This window comes from Sciurus carolinensis, chromosome 3 (assembly GCF_902686445.1).
Source record: "Sciurus carolinensis chromosome 3, mSciCar1.2, whole genome shotgun sequence".
NCBI lineage: Eukaryota > Metazoa > Chordata > Mammalia > Rodentia > Sciuridae > Sciurus > Sciurus carolinensis.
In genome coordinates this window covers 95,962,363-95,979,745 of record NC_062215.1, presented here as the reverse complement: position 1 = coordinate 95,979,745, position 17,383 = coordinate 95,962,363, and the positions used below count along the sequence as shown (strand labels likewise).

Sequence of the window (17,383 nt, the reverse complement as noted above, 5' to 3'; positions counted from 1 at the left end):
CTAATGGATTTTTAAAGGTGGTTTTACAAGAAAGAACCCCTGTTTCTAAATGTTGTACATTTGTCTTTAGAATGGAAGGAAACAAGAAACAGACATAGAAATGATTTGATTAGAAAGGTAAAAGCTGGGGCTGGGGAGATAGCTCAGTTGGTAGAGTGCTTGCCTTGCAAGCATAGGGCCCTGGGTTCGAACCCCAGCACCACAAAAAAAAAAAAGGTAAAAGTTGTAAGTGAATTAGTTTTTGATAGTACATCAGGAGTAGGGTCATTTACTCCAAAAAATAAAAAGGTCTTGGGATACTCAACACTTCTGGAAGATCTGATTTAAAGTTTGCAAAGCTATTCTGGACTGATTCAGATGAGTGCAGACTTTTTTTTTATTGTATTTTATGGTGAATCTACTCTGATATTTTTCTAAAAATCTTAAGTCTGTAATTTGGCAGTAAAAAGTTGGTTATGAAATCAATATTATTATATGGCTTTTAGTGTCATAAGAATTCCCTTTTGGAAAACCATAAAAACTCATTTTTTTTCTCACTATAAACTTTATCTGTCAGTTTTCTAGAAGGTCAGAGTATTAATGTTGGAGGTGATCTGCTCTGGGACAGAGAATCACCAAAGTGGTAATAAAGTTTAAAAATGCCACATGGTGATTTCCCAAGATTAGAATTTCTGTTTTTTTCAGTGAAGTTTATGCTTACTTTCAAATATGAAAAGTTATTTATTAATATATATATTGTTAGTACATCTTTAAATAGGTAAAATAAATTTACCTCAAATTTTTGCATTTATATATTTCATATTTTCATTAATATTTTTGTGTTAATTATTATTTGTACACTTCTAGGAATCTAGTAGGAATCTTCTAGATTTGTAAGTTACATTTTTCAGAATAGTTGTTATAAAAATGTAATGCGATGCAATGATTGCATTGAAGAAAAACATTGCAGAATGTTATTATTTGAAAGTGAAACGTGTTATTTGGATTATGATGTACTAGATTTTGCTGGTTCCATTTAAAAACACTTTCTACTAAGTCTGAGTTGCCATTGGTTAATGTTTATTGAATGTTTATTGAATATCCATGTATATATTGCATGTACATAAAAATAGGAAAAATCTATGTCTATGAGAAGAGACCATCTTGAAAATATTTTTTAGTTGTAGGTGGACACAATACCTTTATTTTATTTTTATGTGGTACTAAAGATTGAACCCAGGGCCTCATGCTTGCTAGGTGAGTGCACTACCACTGAGCCACAACCCCAGCCCCAGGACATTTTAATATGACAAAGCAAAGCTAACCTCTTGTGTAACTAGAGTAAGTATCAATCTTCAGTCGGTATTTTTTAATTCACAGACTATTTTCATCTTCTTCCCAGATACTGAACTTTGGCCATCACCTGCCATTGCTCTCTTGTAACATTCAAGTGTTCTGGTAACATAACGTGCTCCAACTGTCAAACACTGTGAAAATGTAAAGGAGTTTATCTTATTCTTAGAAATAAAGTTTAGAAACAAGGTAGGGAAAGTGTTGTTAGAGTATTGAGCAAGAGGAATGACAGGAGAAGAGCAGATTACTTCAATTGTTCTGAGATCAATTGTGCAACTATTATAGAAAATATAGGATATTGTGTGCCAAGCTTTAGGAGTTTATATTACAAACTCTCTGTTAACTATGAATATTAATTAGTCTAGGAAGACTTAAATGTTTTCACATATGGTAAATATACATACATACATACATACATACATACTGGACAGAGGTACAAGGGGGTATTATAGGTTAACTAACTCCTAAGTAACCTTGCTTTTATGAACATCATTGCCAAAGTTGGAAATTACTTTCTAAGAGATGGTGAGCATGCAAGTATAACTTTGAGTAGTTTGCAAGGAATATTCTATGCTTTAGGGTCTTTGCTTCATTAGACAAAATATTTATATTATTGGAATGTCTCCTTGAAAAACCAGTTGATAAAGAGATAATAGTGACGAACAAGGACACTAAATAGATTAAAGTCATAGTGCTTGCTCCAATCAGGAAGCATTGAGCTATTGGTACTTATCTTTTATTCAGTGAAAATATGTGTCAAATGATAGAGGGAAGCCTGTGCTTTCCCTGCAGAAACTTTGGAGAATAGTAGACATTGGAGAAATTTGACACAGTTGTGTATACTTTTTCTTTATTCTTCAGTTTCAGTCCTAAATATGTTCAGGACCTTAAAACCCAATCTATTATTAAAGACTGATTCTTTTTCTTATAATAGTGGGTAGTTAATAATATGCCTCTTGTGATACTTAAAAATAGTGGTACAGCTATCATTACTGCATGTATTAGTCTCAGGTTTACTCAACTCTGATTTAAACTGAGTTCCCGAGCTTTTTAAAATTTAACATTAAAGATCTCTGGACATCCTCCAGTTTGTCTGGTGTTGGTTTCTTAACCTATCAGCAGATATCTTGAACCATTTGCAGATCAGAAGATTGAAAAAATATGGTGACAGTAAAAACACTGCCACAGAAAATAAATAGAAGAGAATGTGCTTTTAACTAATCCTAATTATCATAAATTTCTGTGTTCATGTAGAACCTTGGAGATTAGAGAGGTATCACTAAATATTTTTTTTATTTTTTTTAATTTTTTTAAATTTTTATTATTATTGTATACAAATGGGATACATGTTGTTTCTCTATTTGTACATGGATTCAAGGCATACCATTTGTGTAATCATACGTTTACATAGGGCTATGATGTTTGATTCACTATTTTTTTCCCTTCCCCCCCACCCCTCCCACTCCTCTTTTCCCTCTATACAGTCCTTCTTTCCTTCATTCTTACCACACTCCTTATCCCTAACCTTAAACCTAACCCTAAACCTAATGCTAACCCCTCCCACCCCCCATTATATGTCCTCATCCGCTTATCAGCGAGATCATTTGTCCTTTAGTTTTTTGAGATTGGCTTATCTCACTTAGCATGATATTCTCCAATTTCATCCATTTGCCTGCAAATGCCATAATTTTATCATTCTTCATTGCGGAGTAATATTCCATGGTATATATATGCCACAGTTTATTTATCCATTCATCAACTGAAGGACATCTAGGTTGGTTCCACAATCTGGCTATGGTGAATTGAGCAGCAATGAACATTGATGTGGCTGTATCTCTGTAGTATGCTGATTTTACGTCCTTTGGGTATAGGCCAAGGAGTGGGATAACTGGGTCAAATGGTGTTTCCATTCCAAGCTTTCTGAGGAATCTCCATACTGCTTTCCAGAGTGGCTGCACTAATTTGCAACCCCACCAGCAATGTATGAGTGTTCTTTTTCACCACATCCTCGCCAGCACCTATTGTTGCTTGTGTTCTTGATAATCGCCATTCTAATTGGGGTGAGATGAAATCTTAGGGTAGTTTTGATTTGCATTTCCCTTATTACTAGGGATGTTGAACATTTTTTCATATATCCGTTGATTGCTTGTAGATCTTCTTCTGTGAAGTGTCTGTTCATTTCCTTAGCCCATTTGTTGATTGGATTATTTGTATTCTTGGTGTAGAGTTTTTTGAGTTCTTCATAGATTCTGGAAATTAGCGTTCTATCTGAAGTATGGTTGGCAAAGATATTCTCCCACTCTGTAGGCTCTCTCTTCGCATTGCTGATAGTTTCCTTTGCTGAGAGAAAGCTTTTTAGTTTGAATCTATCCCAGTTATTAATTCTTGCTTTTATTTCTTGTGCTATGGGAGTCCTGTTAAGGAAGTCTGATCCTAAGCCAACAAGTTGAAGATTTGGACCTACTTTTTCTTCTATAAGATGCAGGGTCTCCGGTCTGATTCCGAGGTCCTTGATCCATTTTGAGTTGAGTTTTGTGTAGGGTGAGAGATAGGGGTTTAATTTCATTCTGTTGCATATGGTTTTCCAGTTTTCCCAGCACCATTTGTTGAAGAGGCTATCTTTTCTCCATTGCATATTTTTGGACCCTTTGTCTAGTATGAGAAAATTGTATTTATTTGGGTTTGTGTCCTTGTCCTCTATTCTGTACCATTGATCTACCTGACCATTTTGGTACCAATACCATGCCGTTTTTGTTACTATTGCTTTGTAGTAGAGTTGAAGATCTGGTATTGCAATACCCCCTGCTTCGTTCTTGCTACTTAGGATTACTTTAGCTATTCTAGGTTTTTTATTCTTCCAGATGAATTTCATAATTGCTTGCTCTATTTCTGCAAGGTACATCATTGGGATTTTAATTGGAATTGCATTGAATCTGTATAGCACTTTAGGTAGTATGGCCATTTTGACAATATTAATTCTGCCTATCCAGGAACATGGGAGATCTTTCCATCTTCTAAAGTTTTCTTTAATTTCTTTCTTTAGTGTTCTGTAGTTCTCATTGTAGAGATCTTTCACCTCTTTTGTGAGATTGATTCCCAAGTATTTTATTTTTTTCGATGCTATTGTGAATGGGGTAGTTTTCCTAATTTCTCTTTGTGAAGATTCATCACTTATGTATAAAAATGCATTGGATTTATGAGCATTGATCTTGTAACCTGCTACTTTACTGAATTCACTTATGAGTTCTAAAAGTTTTCTGGTGGAATTTCCAGGTTCCTCTAAATATATAATCATGTCGTCAGCGAACAGGGATAGTTTGAGTTCTTCTTTTCCAATTGGATCCCTTTAATTTCTTTGGTTTGTCTAATTGCTCTGGCTAGAGTCTCAAGGACGATGTTGAATAGAAGTGGTGAAAGAGGGCATCCCTGCCTTGTTCCAGTTTTTAGGAGGAACGCTTTCAGTTTTTCACCATTTAGAATGATATTGGTCATGGGCTTAGCGTAGATGGCCTTTATAATGTTAAGGAATGTTCTCACTACCCCAATTTTTTCTAGTATTTTGAGCATGAAGGGATGCTGTATTTTATTGAATGCTTTTTCTGCATCTATTTTGAAATAATCATGTGATTCTTAACTTTTAAGTTTTTTGATATGGTGAATGACATTTATTGATTTCCAAATGTTGAACCAACCTTGCATCCCTGGGATAAAACCCACTTGATCGTGGTGCACTATCTTTTTAATAAGTTTTGTATGCGATTTGCTAAAATTTTGTTGAGAATTTTTGTGTCGATGTTCATTAAGGATATTGGTCTGAAATTTTCTTTCCTCGATGTGTCTCTGTCTGGTTTAGGTATCAGGGTGATATTGGCTTCATAGAATGAGTTTGGGAGGGTTCCCTCCTCTTCTATTTCATGGAATACTTTGAGGAGTATGGGAATGAGCTCTTCTTTAAAGGTTTTGTAGAACTCGGCTGAGAACCCATCTGGTCCTGGACTTTTCTTTGTTGGTAGGCTTTTGATGACCTCTTCTATTTCATTGCTTGAAATTGGTTTATTTAAGTTGTGTTTGTCCTCCTCATTCAGTTTAGGTAATTCATATGTCTCTAGAAATTTGTTTATGCCTTCGAGGTTTTCTGTTTTGTTGGAGTATAGATTTTCAAAATAGCTTCTAATTATGTTTTGTATTTCAATTGTGTCTGTTGTGATGTTTCCTTGTTCATTCCGAATTTTAGTAATTTGAGTTTTCTCCCTCTTTCTCTTTGTTAGTGTGGCTAAGGGTTTATCAATTTTGTTTATTTTTTCAAAGAACCAACTGTTTATTTTGTTGATTTTTCCAATTGTTTGTTTTGTTTCAATTTCGTTGATTTCGGCTCTGATTTTAACTATTTCCTGTCTTCTACTACTTTTGGTATTGGTCTGCTCTTCTTCTTCTAGGGCTTTGAGCTGTGGTGTTAAATCGTTTATTTGTTGATTTCTACTTCTTTTTTTGAATGCGCCCCATGAAATAAATCTTCCTCTAAGTACTGCTTTCATAGTGTCCCAGAGATTTTGATATGATGTGTCTTTGTTCTCGTTTACTTATAAGAATTTTTTTATTTCCCTCCTGATATCTTCTGTTATCCATTCATCATATAATAGTGTATTATTTAATCTCCAGGTATTGGAGAAGTTTCTGTTTTTTTTCTGTCATTTATTTTTAATTTCAAACCATTATGATCTGATAGAGTACAAGGTAGTATCTCTATCTTCTTGTGTTTTCTAACAGTAGCTTTGTGGCATAAAATATGGTCTATTTTAGAGAAGGATCCATGTGCTGTTGAGAAGAAAGTGTATTCGTTCTTTGTTGGATGGTATATTCTATATATGTCGGTTAAGTCTAAATTGTTGATTGTGTTATTGAGATCTATGGTTTCTTTATTCAATTTTTGTTTGGACGATCTATCCAGTGGTGAGAGAGGTGTGTTAAAATCGCCTAGTATTATTGTGTTGTGGTCTATTTGATTTCTGGAATTGAGAAGGATTTGTTTGACGTACGTGGATGAGCCAATGTTCGGGGCATAGATATTTATGATTGTTATGTCTTGCTGATTTATGCTTCCCTTAAGCAGCATGTAATGTCCTTCTTTATCCCTTCTGACTAGTTTTGGCTTGAAGTCCACATTATCTGAAATGAGGATGGATACTCCAGCTTTTTTGCTGTGTCCATGTGCATGGTATGTTTTCCCCCATCCTTTCACCTTTAGTCTATGGGTATCTCTTTCTATGAGATGAGTCTCTTGCAGGCAGCATATTGTTGGATTTTTCTTTTTAATCCAATCTGCCAGTCTATGTCTTTTGATTGATGAGTTCAAGCCATTAACATTCAGGGTTATTATTGTGATATGATTTGTATTCCCAGTCATTTGACTCATATTTGTTTTTTGACATGATTTGGTTTCTCCTTTATTTGGCTATTCCTTTAGGCTAGCGCCTCCTGTTGCTGATTTGCATCGTTGTTTTTCATCTCTTCCTCATGGAATATTTTGCTGAGAATGTTCTGTAATGCTGGCTTTCTTTTTGTAAATTCCTTTAGCTTTTGTTTATCATGGAAGGATCTTATTTCATCGTCAAATTTGAAGGTAAGTTTTGCTGGGTATAAGATTCTTGGTTGGCATCCATTTTCTTTCAGGGCTTGGTAAATGTTGTTCCAGGCCCTTCTAGCTTTTAGGGTCTGGATTGAAAAATCTGCTGATATTCTTATTGGTTTCCCTCTGAATGTAATTTGATTCTTTTCTCTCGCAGCCTTTAAAATTCTGTCTTTGTTTTGTATGTTAGGTATTTTCATAATAATGTGCCTTGGTGTGGGTCTGTTGTAATTTTGTATATTTGGAGTTCTATAAGCCTCTTGTACTTGGTTTTCCATTTCATTCTTCAGATTTGGGAAATTTTCTGTTATTATTTCATTGAATAGATTGTTCATTCCTTTGGTTTGTTTCTCTAAGCCTTCCTCAATCCCAATAATTCTTAAATTTGGCCTTTTCATGATATCCCATAATTCTTGTAGATTCTGTTCATGATTTCTTACCATCTTCTCTGTTTTGCCAACTTTGTTTTCAAGATTAAATAATTTGTCTTCCATGTCTGAGGTTCTGTCTTCCAGGTGTTCTATCCTATTGGTTATGCTTTCTATGGAGTTTTTAACTTGGTTTAATGTTTCCTTCATTTCAAGTATTTCAGTTTTTTTTTTTTTTCCAGTATCTCTAACTCTTTATTGAAATGATTTCTTGCTTCTTGTATTTGGTCTTTTAACTGTTGATTGGTGCGATCATTTAATGCCTGCATTTGCTCTTTCATCTCCTCCTTCAGTGCCTGCATTTGCTCTTTCATCTCCTCATTTGCTTCTCTGATTGTTTTAATTATGTACATTCTGACCCTTTCTGACATTTCTTCTGCTGTGCTGTCATTGGGTTTTATTGATGTAGTATCTAGGTTTGTTTGGGACATTTTCTTCCCTTGTTTTCTCATATTGGTCAGATGTCAGTGGGAATCTGAGATATTGCAGATTTCCTCTATTGGCTTATAGTGTTCTGGTAGATTTCCAGTGTATCACCTCCCAGCCTTCAGTAGCCTGAAGTCTTGGAGGAACTTGATAATGCAATGCTTCCGAAGAAAGCTGCCCCTAGCATTACTAAATATTTTAATCAATAGAGATTTAAAACATAGTTTTATTGATTTGGATCTTAAAGGACAGATTTGAATACTGATTTCACCTCATACTTCTTAATGCTGTTTGAAAAACCTTACTGCTGGGTGTTTTCCACTGATATAAAATGAATATTAAAAATGTTAAATGTGTCTACCATCGATACATTTAAGGTTATCTACTTCTAGCCCATTAGTCCTTGGTGAAAATTTCTCTTTGTTCTCTCAAGTGTTTACCTGATATTCCTTTGCCTCCTGAGCTGCTGAGATTTTTGCATTTTCATAAGTTGCTTTTCCTCACTGATAAATCAGATTGAATTGTGTAATTATGTCCTTTTCATTTTTCATTGGAAGTGAGTGAATCCAGAACTTTATACTTGGTGACATTTATTTCAACTCATCAAGGAATGCTACCCATGTTTGCTTGGGTTGCTGCACTTCAAATAGGACATGGAGAATGTTTTTGTGTTAGAGCAACATTGCTATTCTGTTTTCAAATTAACTGAAAATGTGATATATGCCTCCCACTTGGAGAGGGAAATTTATCAAGTGCTTTTTATTTAGCTAATATGGATTAAGTTCTTAAAAGATGTTTGAGTGAGGCTGACTAGCACTAGTATAGTTAAGAATCTGGGGCTGGGGAGATAGCTCAGTCGGTAGAGTGCTTGCCTTGCAAGCACAAGGCCCTGGGTTCGATCCCCAGCACTGCCAAAAAAAAAAAAAAAAGAATCTGTTAATCATCTTATATGACCTCATTTGGTGTGTATATTTATAATTACCCTGCAGAAACTGAGTCAGACTTAAAGTTTGGCATAGAAGCCAATGTTGGGTAGCAAGATAATGCTTCTGTCTAATAAAAAATGTCAATTTAGTGATTAAACCAGTTGTCCCCTTCCAGGTCATAGACTTGACTGTCCTTGAGTTAAATTTGTTTATAGAGTCCAGTCACATTAGCAAAGATGGTTTCCCATGGCAAGAGACATAGTTTCTAAAACCCTCAGCAGGGCTGTTGGCCAAACTGTTTTCCATGGACTGAGGTGTGACATTTTGAATACAGTTAGATGGCATCTGTTATATTTACATGCTGATAGAATCTGTACCTCAAGTTTTATCTGTGATCATAAATAGTAATTAGTGGTAGTAATAAGAATTATTAGTGGTTAATAATACTGAAGTTCTTGGGCCTTCTGCAAACCTCTCTTGGTGTATGAATCTTGGATATATATTTTTTTCATACTGGTCTATAGATCAGTTATCCTTTCAAAAGGTGTCTGTCTGGAACTGGAGGGTAAGCATAAAGTTGTGGCTTAGGAGTGATGAGTATACAAAACTTCTGGGAGTGAACACTAGGGATTAGAACCAAAACTTCAACTTTACCTTCCTAAATGTATGATACACAGTTTTCTGCAATTTAGATTGCTGAGGTCCCAAATTTATGATCTATTGGAAGGTTTTATTAAATACTATATGTGGTTAACATTTATTATTTTATAATTATATTTGTATTCCATAAGCACATACACTTCCGTATAATATTTGTATAAGAATACTTGCCAAGCATTTATATTTAATATTAAAACTCAAAGACTAGAAAAATGGAGGAATTTATGTCTTGTCATCTGTCTGCAATGAAGAATAATGGGATGAGGTGTGAGTCTGGGTTTCTAAAACCTGGTTTAAAGTTCTTACTCTTTTCTTTACTCTGTGATACTGATAGTCTTTCTCTCTTCTTTTGTAAAAGAAAAGGGGTTGAACCATGGTATTTTTTGCCTCTATGATTTTGAGACATACTTTGCCTTCTCTTGTTGGATACCTATATCTGAATGGGTCAGACACCCCAATTTTTTCCCCATTGAGCTAGTTTACAACCCGTTTCAAGAAGTTGGAAGGCAATGGCAAAATACCATCTTGAGAAAGCAAGTACATTATTCATCTTTTCAAACATTTATAAAATGAATATTTGTTTGCATAAAATATTTAAAAGTACATTTTTCTTCCCCCTTAAATAAAAGCTTAATTACCAATGTGGAATTGGATATCCAGATTGGTGGTGAGGGAACTAGCTTCTTCTCCCACTTCTAGAATTAAAGTAGGATAGTAATAAATCAAATAGAATAAAAAACTACAGGTGATTTTCAAAGTTCATGAATCTTACAGATACTCTCTTTGGTCATGAAACTCACATTGACCTAGAATTCAGTTGCTTATGTTGTTTCTCCCATCTCTTCAATCATCATTGCTTCTACTATAGCAATAGGTTAAAATAAAGCACATCCACATGAAAAAATTCATTATTTTCCATAAATCTTGATTACTGTGACTAATAAAAATAAGAATTGATATTTGAAAAGAGAATATAATAGAATGTGTTCAGCTATACTTGCTGCTTGATATTATTTAGACCTCAGGAGTAATGGGAAATCTTTAGTAGCAGGTATAGTGCTGCCTGACACTTATTTGCTCAGAATCTGTGTTAGGTGAAAGCAGTGTTACTTAAGGCAGAAGAAATCAGTTTCCTGTTTTCTCCTGTTTTTCAGTCTGCTCCACAAAAACCTAGTGATGTCCACTATTTGCCCTGGGCTGGCCCTCGGGTAAGTAATGACTTGGTCCTCATCCTCCAGATTTTCACAGCCCCATGGGGAAGCAGGATGTGGACATAGAGTGAAACAAGTATAATAATACTGTACAGAGTAGAGAGGAAGTTGTGTTTAAGAGAAGTTCGGGGAAAGACTTTTTAGAAATAGTGATTCATGAGCAGAAATTTGATCAAAAGTTCATCAGGCGGACACAGAGAAGACTGACAGAAGAGAGAGAATCGTGTGAAGTCGTAGGAGAGTAAAGTAATTGCACAAGAGTGGGTATTTGGTATTGCTGTGATGTAGTCTGGGGACATGGGGGAAGAGGGATCGAAGTGGGAGAAGGGCAAATGTGACTGTAGTGAGGAGAAGGAAGGTCTGAAAATGAGTCTTAACTGCCACGTAGCGGGCCTTGCATATTATCCTTAGGTGATGGAGACATTGAAGGTTTTTGAACATGTCATTTCATGATCAGACTTCCATTTAGAAAGATTATTTGTAGTTGGCTTTTGGAGAATGGTGTGGTAGAAGCCAGATTGTATGGTAGTTAAAAGGATAATGTAATAGTTTAACTGAGTGATGATATGGTTTTCTGGTGTAAAATATTCTATTGATTCATAAATATGCTACCACATTTTAAAATGTCAGCAAATTGAAATATTTTTAGTATTCAATAGAACTAATTCATGGTGACTTTTATAGCATGAAGTTAGTCATGAAATTAATAGCAGTGAAAAGTTGAAAAGGTTGGTATTTTATTTGTCAGTGAAATTAAACCACTAAACCCCTCCCAAGTCTCATGAGTTGCTATATAATTTGGAATATAACTTTACAAGAATGTAAAGAAATAAATTTTTTCTATGTACACATCTAGTTATTTGTGAAATTATGAATATTTGAGGAGGACTGAATGATGGTATTTGGTAAGTACTCAGTGTTTGTTGAATTTGCATTGGAAACTTGAGTGTTGTAACTAATCCTTTGTATTAATTTAAGTCATGAAATAATAGACTGATAGTTTTTCAGCAAAAAGTTAACTCCCAAATCAATAAAGAATAAACATATTTGTTAGAGAACATTAAATAGTCATATATGTAAAATTGTAACTTTGCAAAAATTATGTACTCAAGAGAGCCTTACAGTTTGTATAATTGGAAAAACATGTTAAAAATAGCTTTAAGTTGTCTCATGAACTGTATGGCATATTCCTACCAAACTTGATTTTGATGCATAAATCCTTAGTTCTTAGTTCCATAATAGGAAACAAAAATCAGAGTTGAGAAAAATAGAATATCCATAGCATCTTAGTGGTATAAAATAGTAATTTGCTGTGTCTTTTAAAACTTGTACCTAAGATTGTATGTCTGTTCAAGTACATATGGTAGTATAGTATGGAAGTAATAGAGTAGGTTGTATGTATCCTAATCAAATATTGTAAGAATGATCAGTTTCCATTAAGCATTTTCTGCGATTCAAACTAAGGCTCAGAAAATGGATTCATCCTATTAACCAAACTTCCTTTAATTTTATGTAGAACATCATCAATGCATATCATTTTAGTTTGTAAGATTATTATTCTGTATTTGATGTCAGATTATATTTCAGTTACAGAGATTATATGGAGGTGGTAGAGTTTAGGATGAATTTGGTCTTGATTTTTATAGAAGGATTTGCAAAAAACAACTTTTAATTAGAATTTATATGTCTTTTCTCATATGATAATTGAATGTACTTCTTACTTTCAGGAAAGTTTTTAGCAGAATGTATTATTACTTCATACTGAACCTTAATAGGTTGTATTAGGGTAAACACTGGTGACATGTTTCAAAGAAGAAATCTTTTCATGCTTATTTTTTGCTATATAATGAGATATCAGGTATATTTTAACAAATGGGGTTTCCCTGATGAATCATTAAAATAAGTGAGTGGGCTTGAAGGTAATACTAACTTTTCTCAGCACTGTCCTATTTACCCTGCTTAGTTACTGGTTACTTTTTAAATAGAACTTGGATGTGTTGGAGTAAGTGGGTGGAGGTGCAGAAGGGAATGGGGAGAAAGGGTAAATAAGAAAATACCAGGTAAACCTCTGATGACCTGTGGGGAAAGCCTGCCCACATTTTACTTTCCCCAGCTATTTAGTGTTAAAACAATGCTCTTTACTCTGCCAGGCTTAATTTTCCAAATAGTGAATACAGGTAAATATAAAATGTATTTTCAGTAATTGATCAGAGTTTTCAGACATTAAGCTATGTGTAATCTGTGGAATCAATTTCTCATGTGTGTGGGATTAAAACTGTTAAAACCATTATCACTGAAACTGTACCTTCCTACAACTAATAGCAGTAAGGTGTCTATGGAATATATTAATACAACAATTCCCCTGTTTTAAAATTATTTCAGGGTATTAGATTGGAAAATTATTTTAACAGTATAGGTACCTGAGTTGAGGACTAATTGTGGATTTCTAGTGATTTGGCTTTTTATTTTTTTTAAAAAAACAACATGAGGCATTTATATTTAGCACATCTTTTTCAGTAAACCAATGACATACTGCAAATTTCCTGTCTCTATACTGTTAAACATTTTTTCAACTACTACGGCAGTTGTAACTGCTAGAAGAGGTAGACAAAAATGTAGTTCACCTTGAAAATGATCATGGCTCAGGGAATAAAGAAATTGGGTCAAGCCTAAAATAAATGCAGGTACAATGACAAAAAGTTTTAATAAAAATTTAAAAATATTCACAGCATTGGTTTCAGGCAACTTTTGTTCTTTATCTTAATGCAATATTAGTTTTTAATTGAGATGATGCTAATGGCACTTTTTCATTTTTGTCAATGTTTTTATGAAATGCTATTGTGATTTTGATTTTTCACTTTGTATCCCATTTTAATTATAAACATAAATTTTTGGGAAGTCAGATTATTCTTAAATAGATTATTTTGTCCTTTGATGATCTTAAATAGCATTTGACATGGTATAAAATTCCTGTTCTAGATATAAGTTTGACTCATATTATATTGCCAGATTTAATGTTTAGCATTAAACCATGTATCATTAAATCATAGTATTGATAATGAGTTAAACTTTCATAAAGCTTTAATAGTATAGTAGATTTTCATTCATCTGGTGTCACTGGGGAACAAAATTTGCTGAAGAAATGAGTTTTTTTTTTTTTTTTTTTTTACTTAAAGTGAAGCTTACTTGTTTAAGCAGAAAAACTTAGAAGTCGCTGAATTTTTTTCTGAAATATTTTACCTGCTTTTTTAAGGAGCAAGAATGAAATGGCCATAAACCCTTCTCTTAATGTCATGGGATATTCTTAGTGTCATACAGTCAGTGTTTGGTATTTGTTCTCCAATATAAGAAGTGTGCATTTTTTTTTTTTTTTCTTTTTCCCCCTTGGTCTGGTTTTTCCTTTTAAAATGTCACATCCCTCACACCCCTGATTCTATAACTTACCCACTTTAATGTTTCAGAGTTTAAGGTCTGTGGTAATACTTGTGACAACTTGTTAAAGAACAGGTTCATAAACTCAGGCACCTACGTGAGACATTTGTATCTGTGTAGGCTCACTGCCATCTTTTGGTAGACAGCTGGGCACACTTCTGGACATCAAGGAGACCCTGTCCTTGCTTTGGTATTGGCACTTTTAATTTGAAGGTTTTAGTCTTTCTGCTTCTGAGCACTCTCTCCTTTAACCAGTGCTCGTGGTCCAGAAATGTTTGTCTTCCCTTGTGTGCTTGTGAACTTATGTAGTGTCTGAGTGACCACCTGCAGTTTTATCTGAGTTTTGCTAAAATGGGCAAATATTGTACTTCTGTTGCATTTTAGCAAATTCTACTGAAATAGCAAAGTGGCTATTGTTTTTTTTTTCAACCTTACGACTATTTGCTTCAGCCAGTATTTTCTAAAACAAAACTCAGGCACAGTAAAAGTATTTGAACCACTCCTTAATGTGCCATAACGACATTTGGTTTGAATATTATTTAAAAATCAGTTTTTCCCCTTTTGTTTGTTTCTAATGGGAATCATCTTTGTTCCAGGTTGTGCTTCAAGAAGAGTACAGGGAGGAACATATTTTCTTCTTGCCTCAGAAGTTGCAATAGAAGTAAGTGGGGAACTGCCAGGATATGTCTGTCTCCACAAAACAAGCAGAACAAATTTCCATGAATCAAAGCCACTAAGTATAGTTTTCAGAGATGGTAGGACATAGTTACTCTCCTTAGAAAAATACCCCAAATGCAGGCACGCCCATTGGCCACTAGAAAAATGCACAATAAATGCTAGTTCAAACCTGTACATTCCACTCTTCGTGTTGAGCTATTAAAGGGTTGGAAATCTACTACAGTTATAATCTTTTTTTCCCCTTTTATATTTTGTGACCTCCCACATGCTTGGTGTTCAATTCTGCTTACTGAGAGTCTTGAATCCATAGTAGCACCTACACATACTGCCTCCACAGTGGCTGATGATTTGCAGATAAGTTGTGATTCACACCCATAAGAAACATCTGTAAAATAAATATATGGCGCAATACATACTGTAGATTAATCATGGAAAGAGCAGAGTGAGGAAGAATCAGAAAGCAGTTTTTTTCCCCCTAATATTGATGTTGCTTTCTTTGAGGTTATATGAGTAAAGTGTTCTTTAGAGAGGTTTATATTTCATTCCATCACTTGGGGAAATAATATCTCAGGTCATTTGTACAAGAGCCTTTTAGACCTTTTAAGGATATGCAGAGTATATACACTTTAGCTTGATTAGGTTGGAGGAAATAAAGCTAGATAATAGATATCTGTGATGTGATATAGTAAGCAACGTTTAACTGCCTTTAGTCTGTCTTTCTTGACGTTTCTAATTTTTCAAAATTCCCTTTCATTCTTCCTTCAGTTACTTTCTAGAAGTTTCTATCATTTGAAGGATTAATGCCTACCACTTGGTTGAACTTGGAACAGTGTTTGAGAACTCATTGAGCATTGCATTATTAAAGCAGAAGTCGCCAGCAGACTTGAAAAACATTAAGCTTTGCATAGCTCAGTCTGAGTTTACCTCTTACCCATAGAACCTGTGGTGATCTCAAATTCATATTTGGAATGCAAGTGACTGATGAGAAAAGGGTAATACCTCCTGTATTTCAAATGCATGTGTACATTCACCTTTCCCATCTATCCCTGGTGGATAAGGGTCTGCAAATGAAGATTAGGAAGAGTGATTTATACTGATAAAAGGTGTGGCTAAATACCTTATTTTTGTTTGAAAGCATTCATTATTTTATCTCTACAACACATCTCTGAGGTTAGTACTGTTACCCATTTTAGAGAAGATGAGACTGAGACCTACAAAGTTAGGTAACTTGTCCAAGTTCATCCAGCTAGAAGGTGACGGAACTGAAGTTCAAACTTACATCTTCTCTGGCAAATAGTGTTTCTTACTTTTCATAGAAGTGAAATAAACACACATGTGCATGCACGTGTGTATATGTGCACACACACACACACACACACTCACATACTCAAGTGCTCATTGGGAGATTCACATAACAAGAAAAATAGCTTTCTTTTTCAGTTCAGTCATTTCTCAGAACCATCTGGATCTTTTTCCTTTGAAATACAATTTAAGTAGACACCTTGACTGAGTGAGTGCAATATAATTTTATTAGTAAAAATCATTTTTGAGTCATTGAGACTAATAATTTTTACAGAACAACATTATTTAAAAAAGCAATATGCTATTTAATGAGTGATATTTACTTCACTCATAAAAGAAAATTCAAACATCTGGAATATTTTTTAAGCAATATAATATTCAGGCACAAAATGATGTTTCTCCCTTTTGTCTTACAGGAAATAGCATATAATTTGAAATGTATATAAAAGTTTTACATTCACATAGATATTTTTATTTCACTGAGCACATTAACAAAAATCATATTATTAAAATGAAAAATTGGTAGCCAAATTCTCAGTGATAAAATTTTACCATTTCTTTAATAAAACCATATTTGCTACTTCATCCTTCTTAGGGGGGTTTCTTGTGTAAAGAAGTTTGTAGAAACTTTGGTGGTTCACAGATACATAGCTTTACTCAAGTTTTTTTTATTCCATCAGGGGTGGGATACTGACAATAGTGAGGAAGTGATCAAGGTATATGTAGTGTCTCAACAAATCATATCCTTAAGTTTTAAATACTAGAAAAGTGAGGTTCAAATATAAATGAATTTCTTTAAAATATGGATTCTTTAGGGGCAGTGATAGCTGGTGAATTTAAAGATAGATTAATACGAAAATTTCTAAATCGGAAAGGACCTTCCAATGAAGGGCTCTTAGAGTGGAAATCTTTATTAGAAGATCTGTTCAATGACTGTAAGACAAGGGCTCCAGGTCAAGTAGGTTCTTAGATCACTGAGGCAGGCTCACAGCTCAAACAACCAGGGAGTGAGTGATCACAGAAGGAGAGGTCTTTTGTGTTCTTGGGATGGGACACAAAGCCTTAAGGTCATGGTAGAAAATAATCTGAGGGTATAACGAAAACAAGTAAAATATAAAGACAGTTTTTTAAAATAAAAATATTGATTCCAAAAATTTAAGCCTTAATGCTTTTTAGAAAGGTAGAATTTCTTTTCTCTTTCTTTTTTTGATGGTGCTGGGGATCTAACCCAGGGCTTTGTGCATGCTGGGCAAGCACTCTTCCATTGATCTATGTTCTCAGCCTCTGAGATATCTTTTATTGACTGATTGATTTATTGTTACCAAGGATTGAACCCAGGGGCATTTAACCACCGAAACACAT

At 34.3% G+C, this 17,383-nt stretch overlaps 1 protein-coding gene across 16 annotated transcripts in view; it reads left to right on the top strand.

Moving 5' to 3' along the window:
* The window catches only part of Gtdc1 (glycosyltransferase like domain containing 1), a 399,059-nt gene that overhangs the window by 103,811 nt on the left and 277,865 nt on the right, over positions 1-17,383 (top strand). For 9 of the 16 annotated variants that reach the window (XR_007107717.1, XM_047544995.1, XM_047545003.1 and 6 more), the window contains 2 exons: positions 10,553-10,606; positions 14,638-14,702. The exons of 4 other annotated variants lie outside the window; for them this stretch is intronic. Coding sequence is in view for 9 of the 12 variants with exons in the window: in XM_047544995.1 (XP_047400951.1) it covers positions 10,553-10,606; positions 14,638-14,702 (119 nt within the window). In the remaining 3 variants the exon portion in view is untranslated. The remainder of the gene's footprint in view (positions 1-10,552; positions 10,607-14,637; positions 14,703-17,383) is intronic. 3 more of the 16 variants (XM_047544996.1, XM_047544999.1, XM_047545000.1) reach the window with 1 other exon arrangement.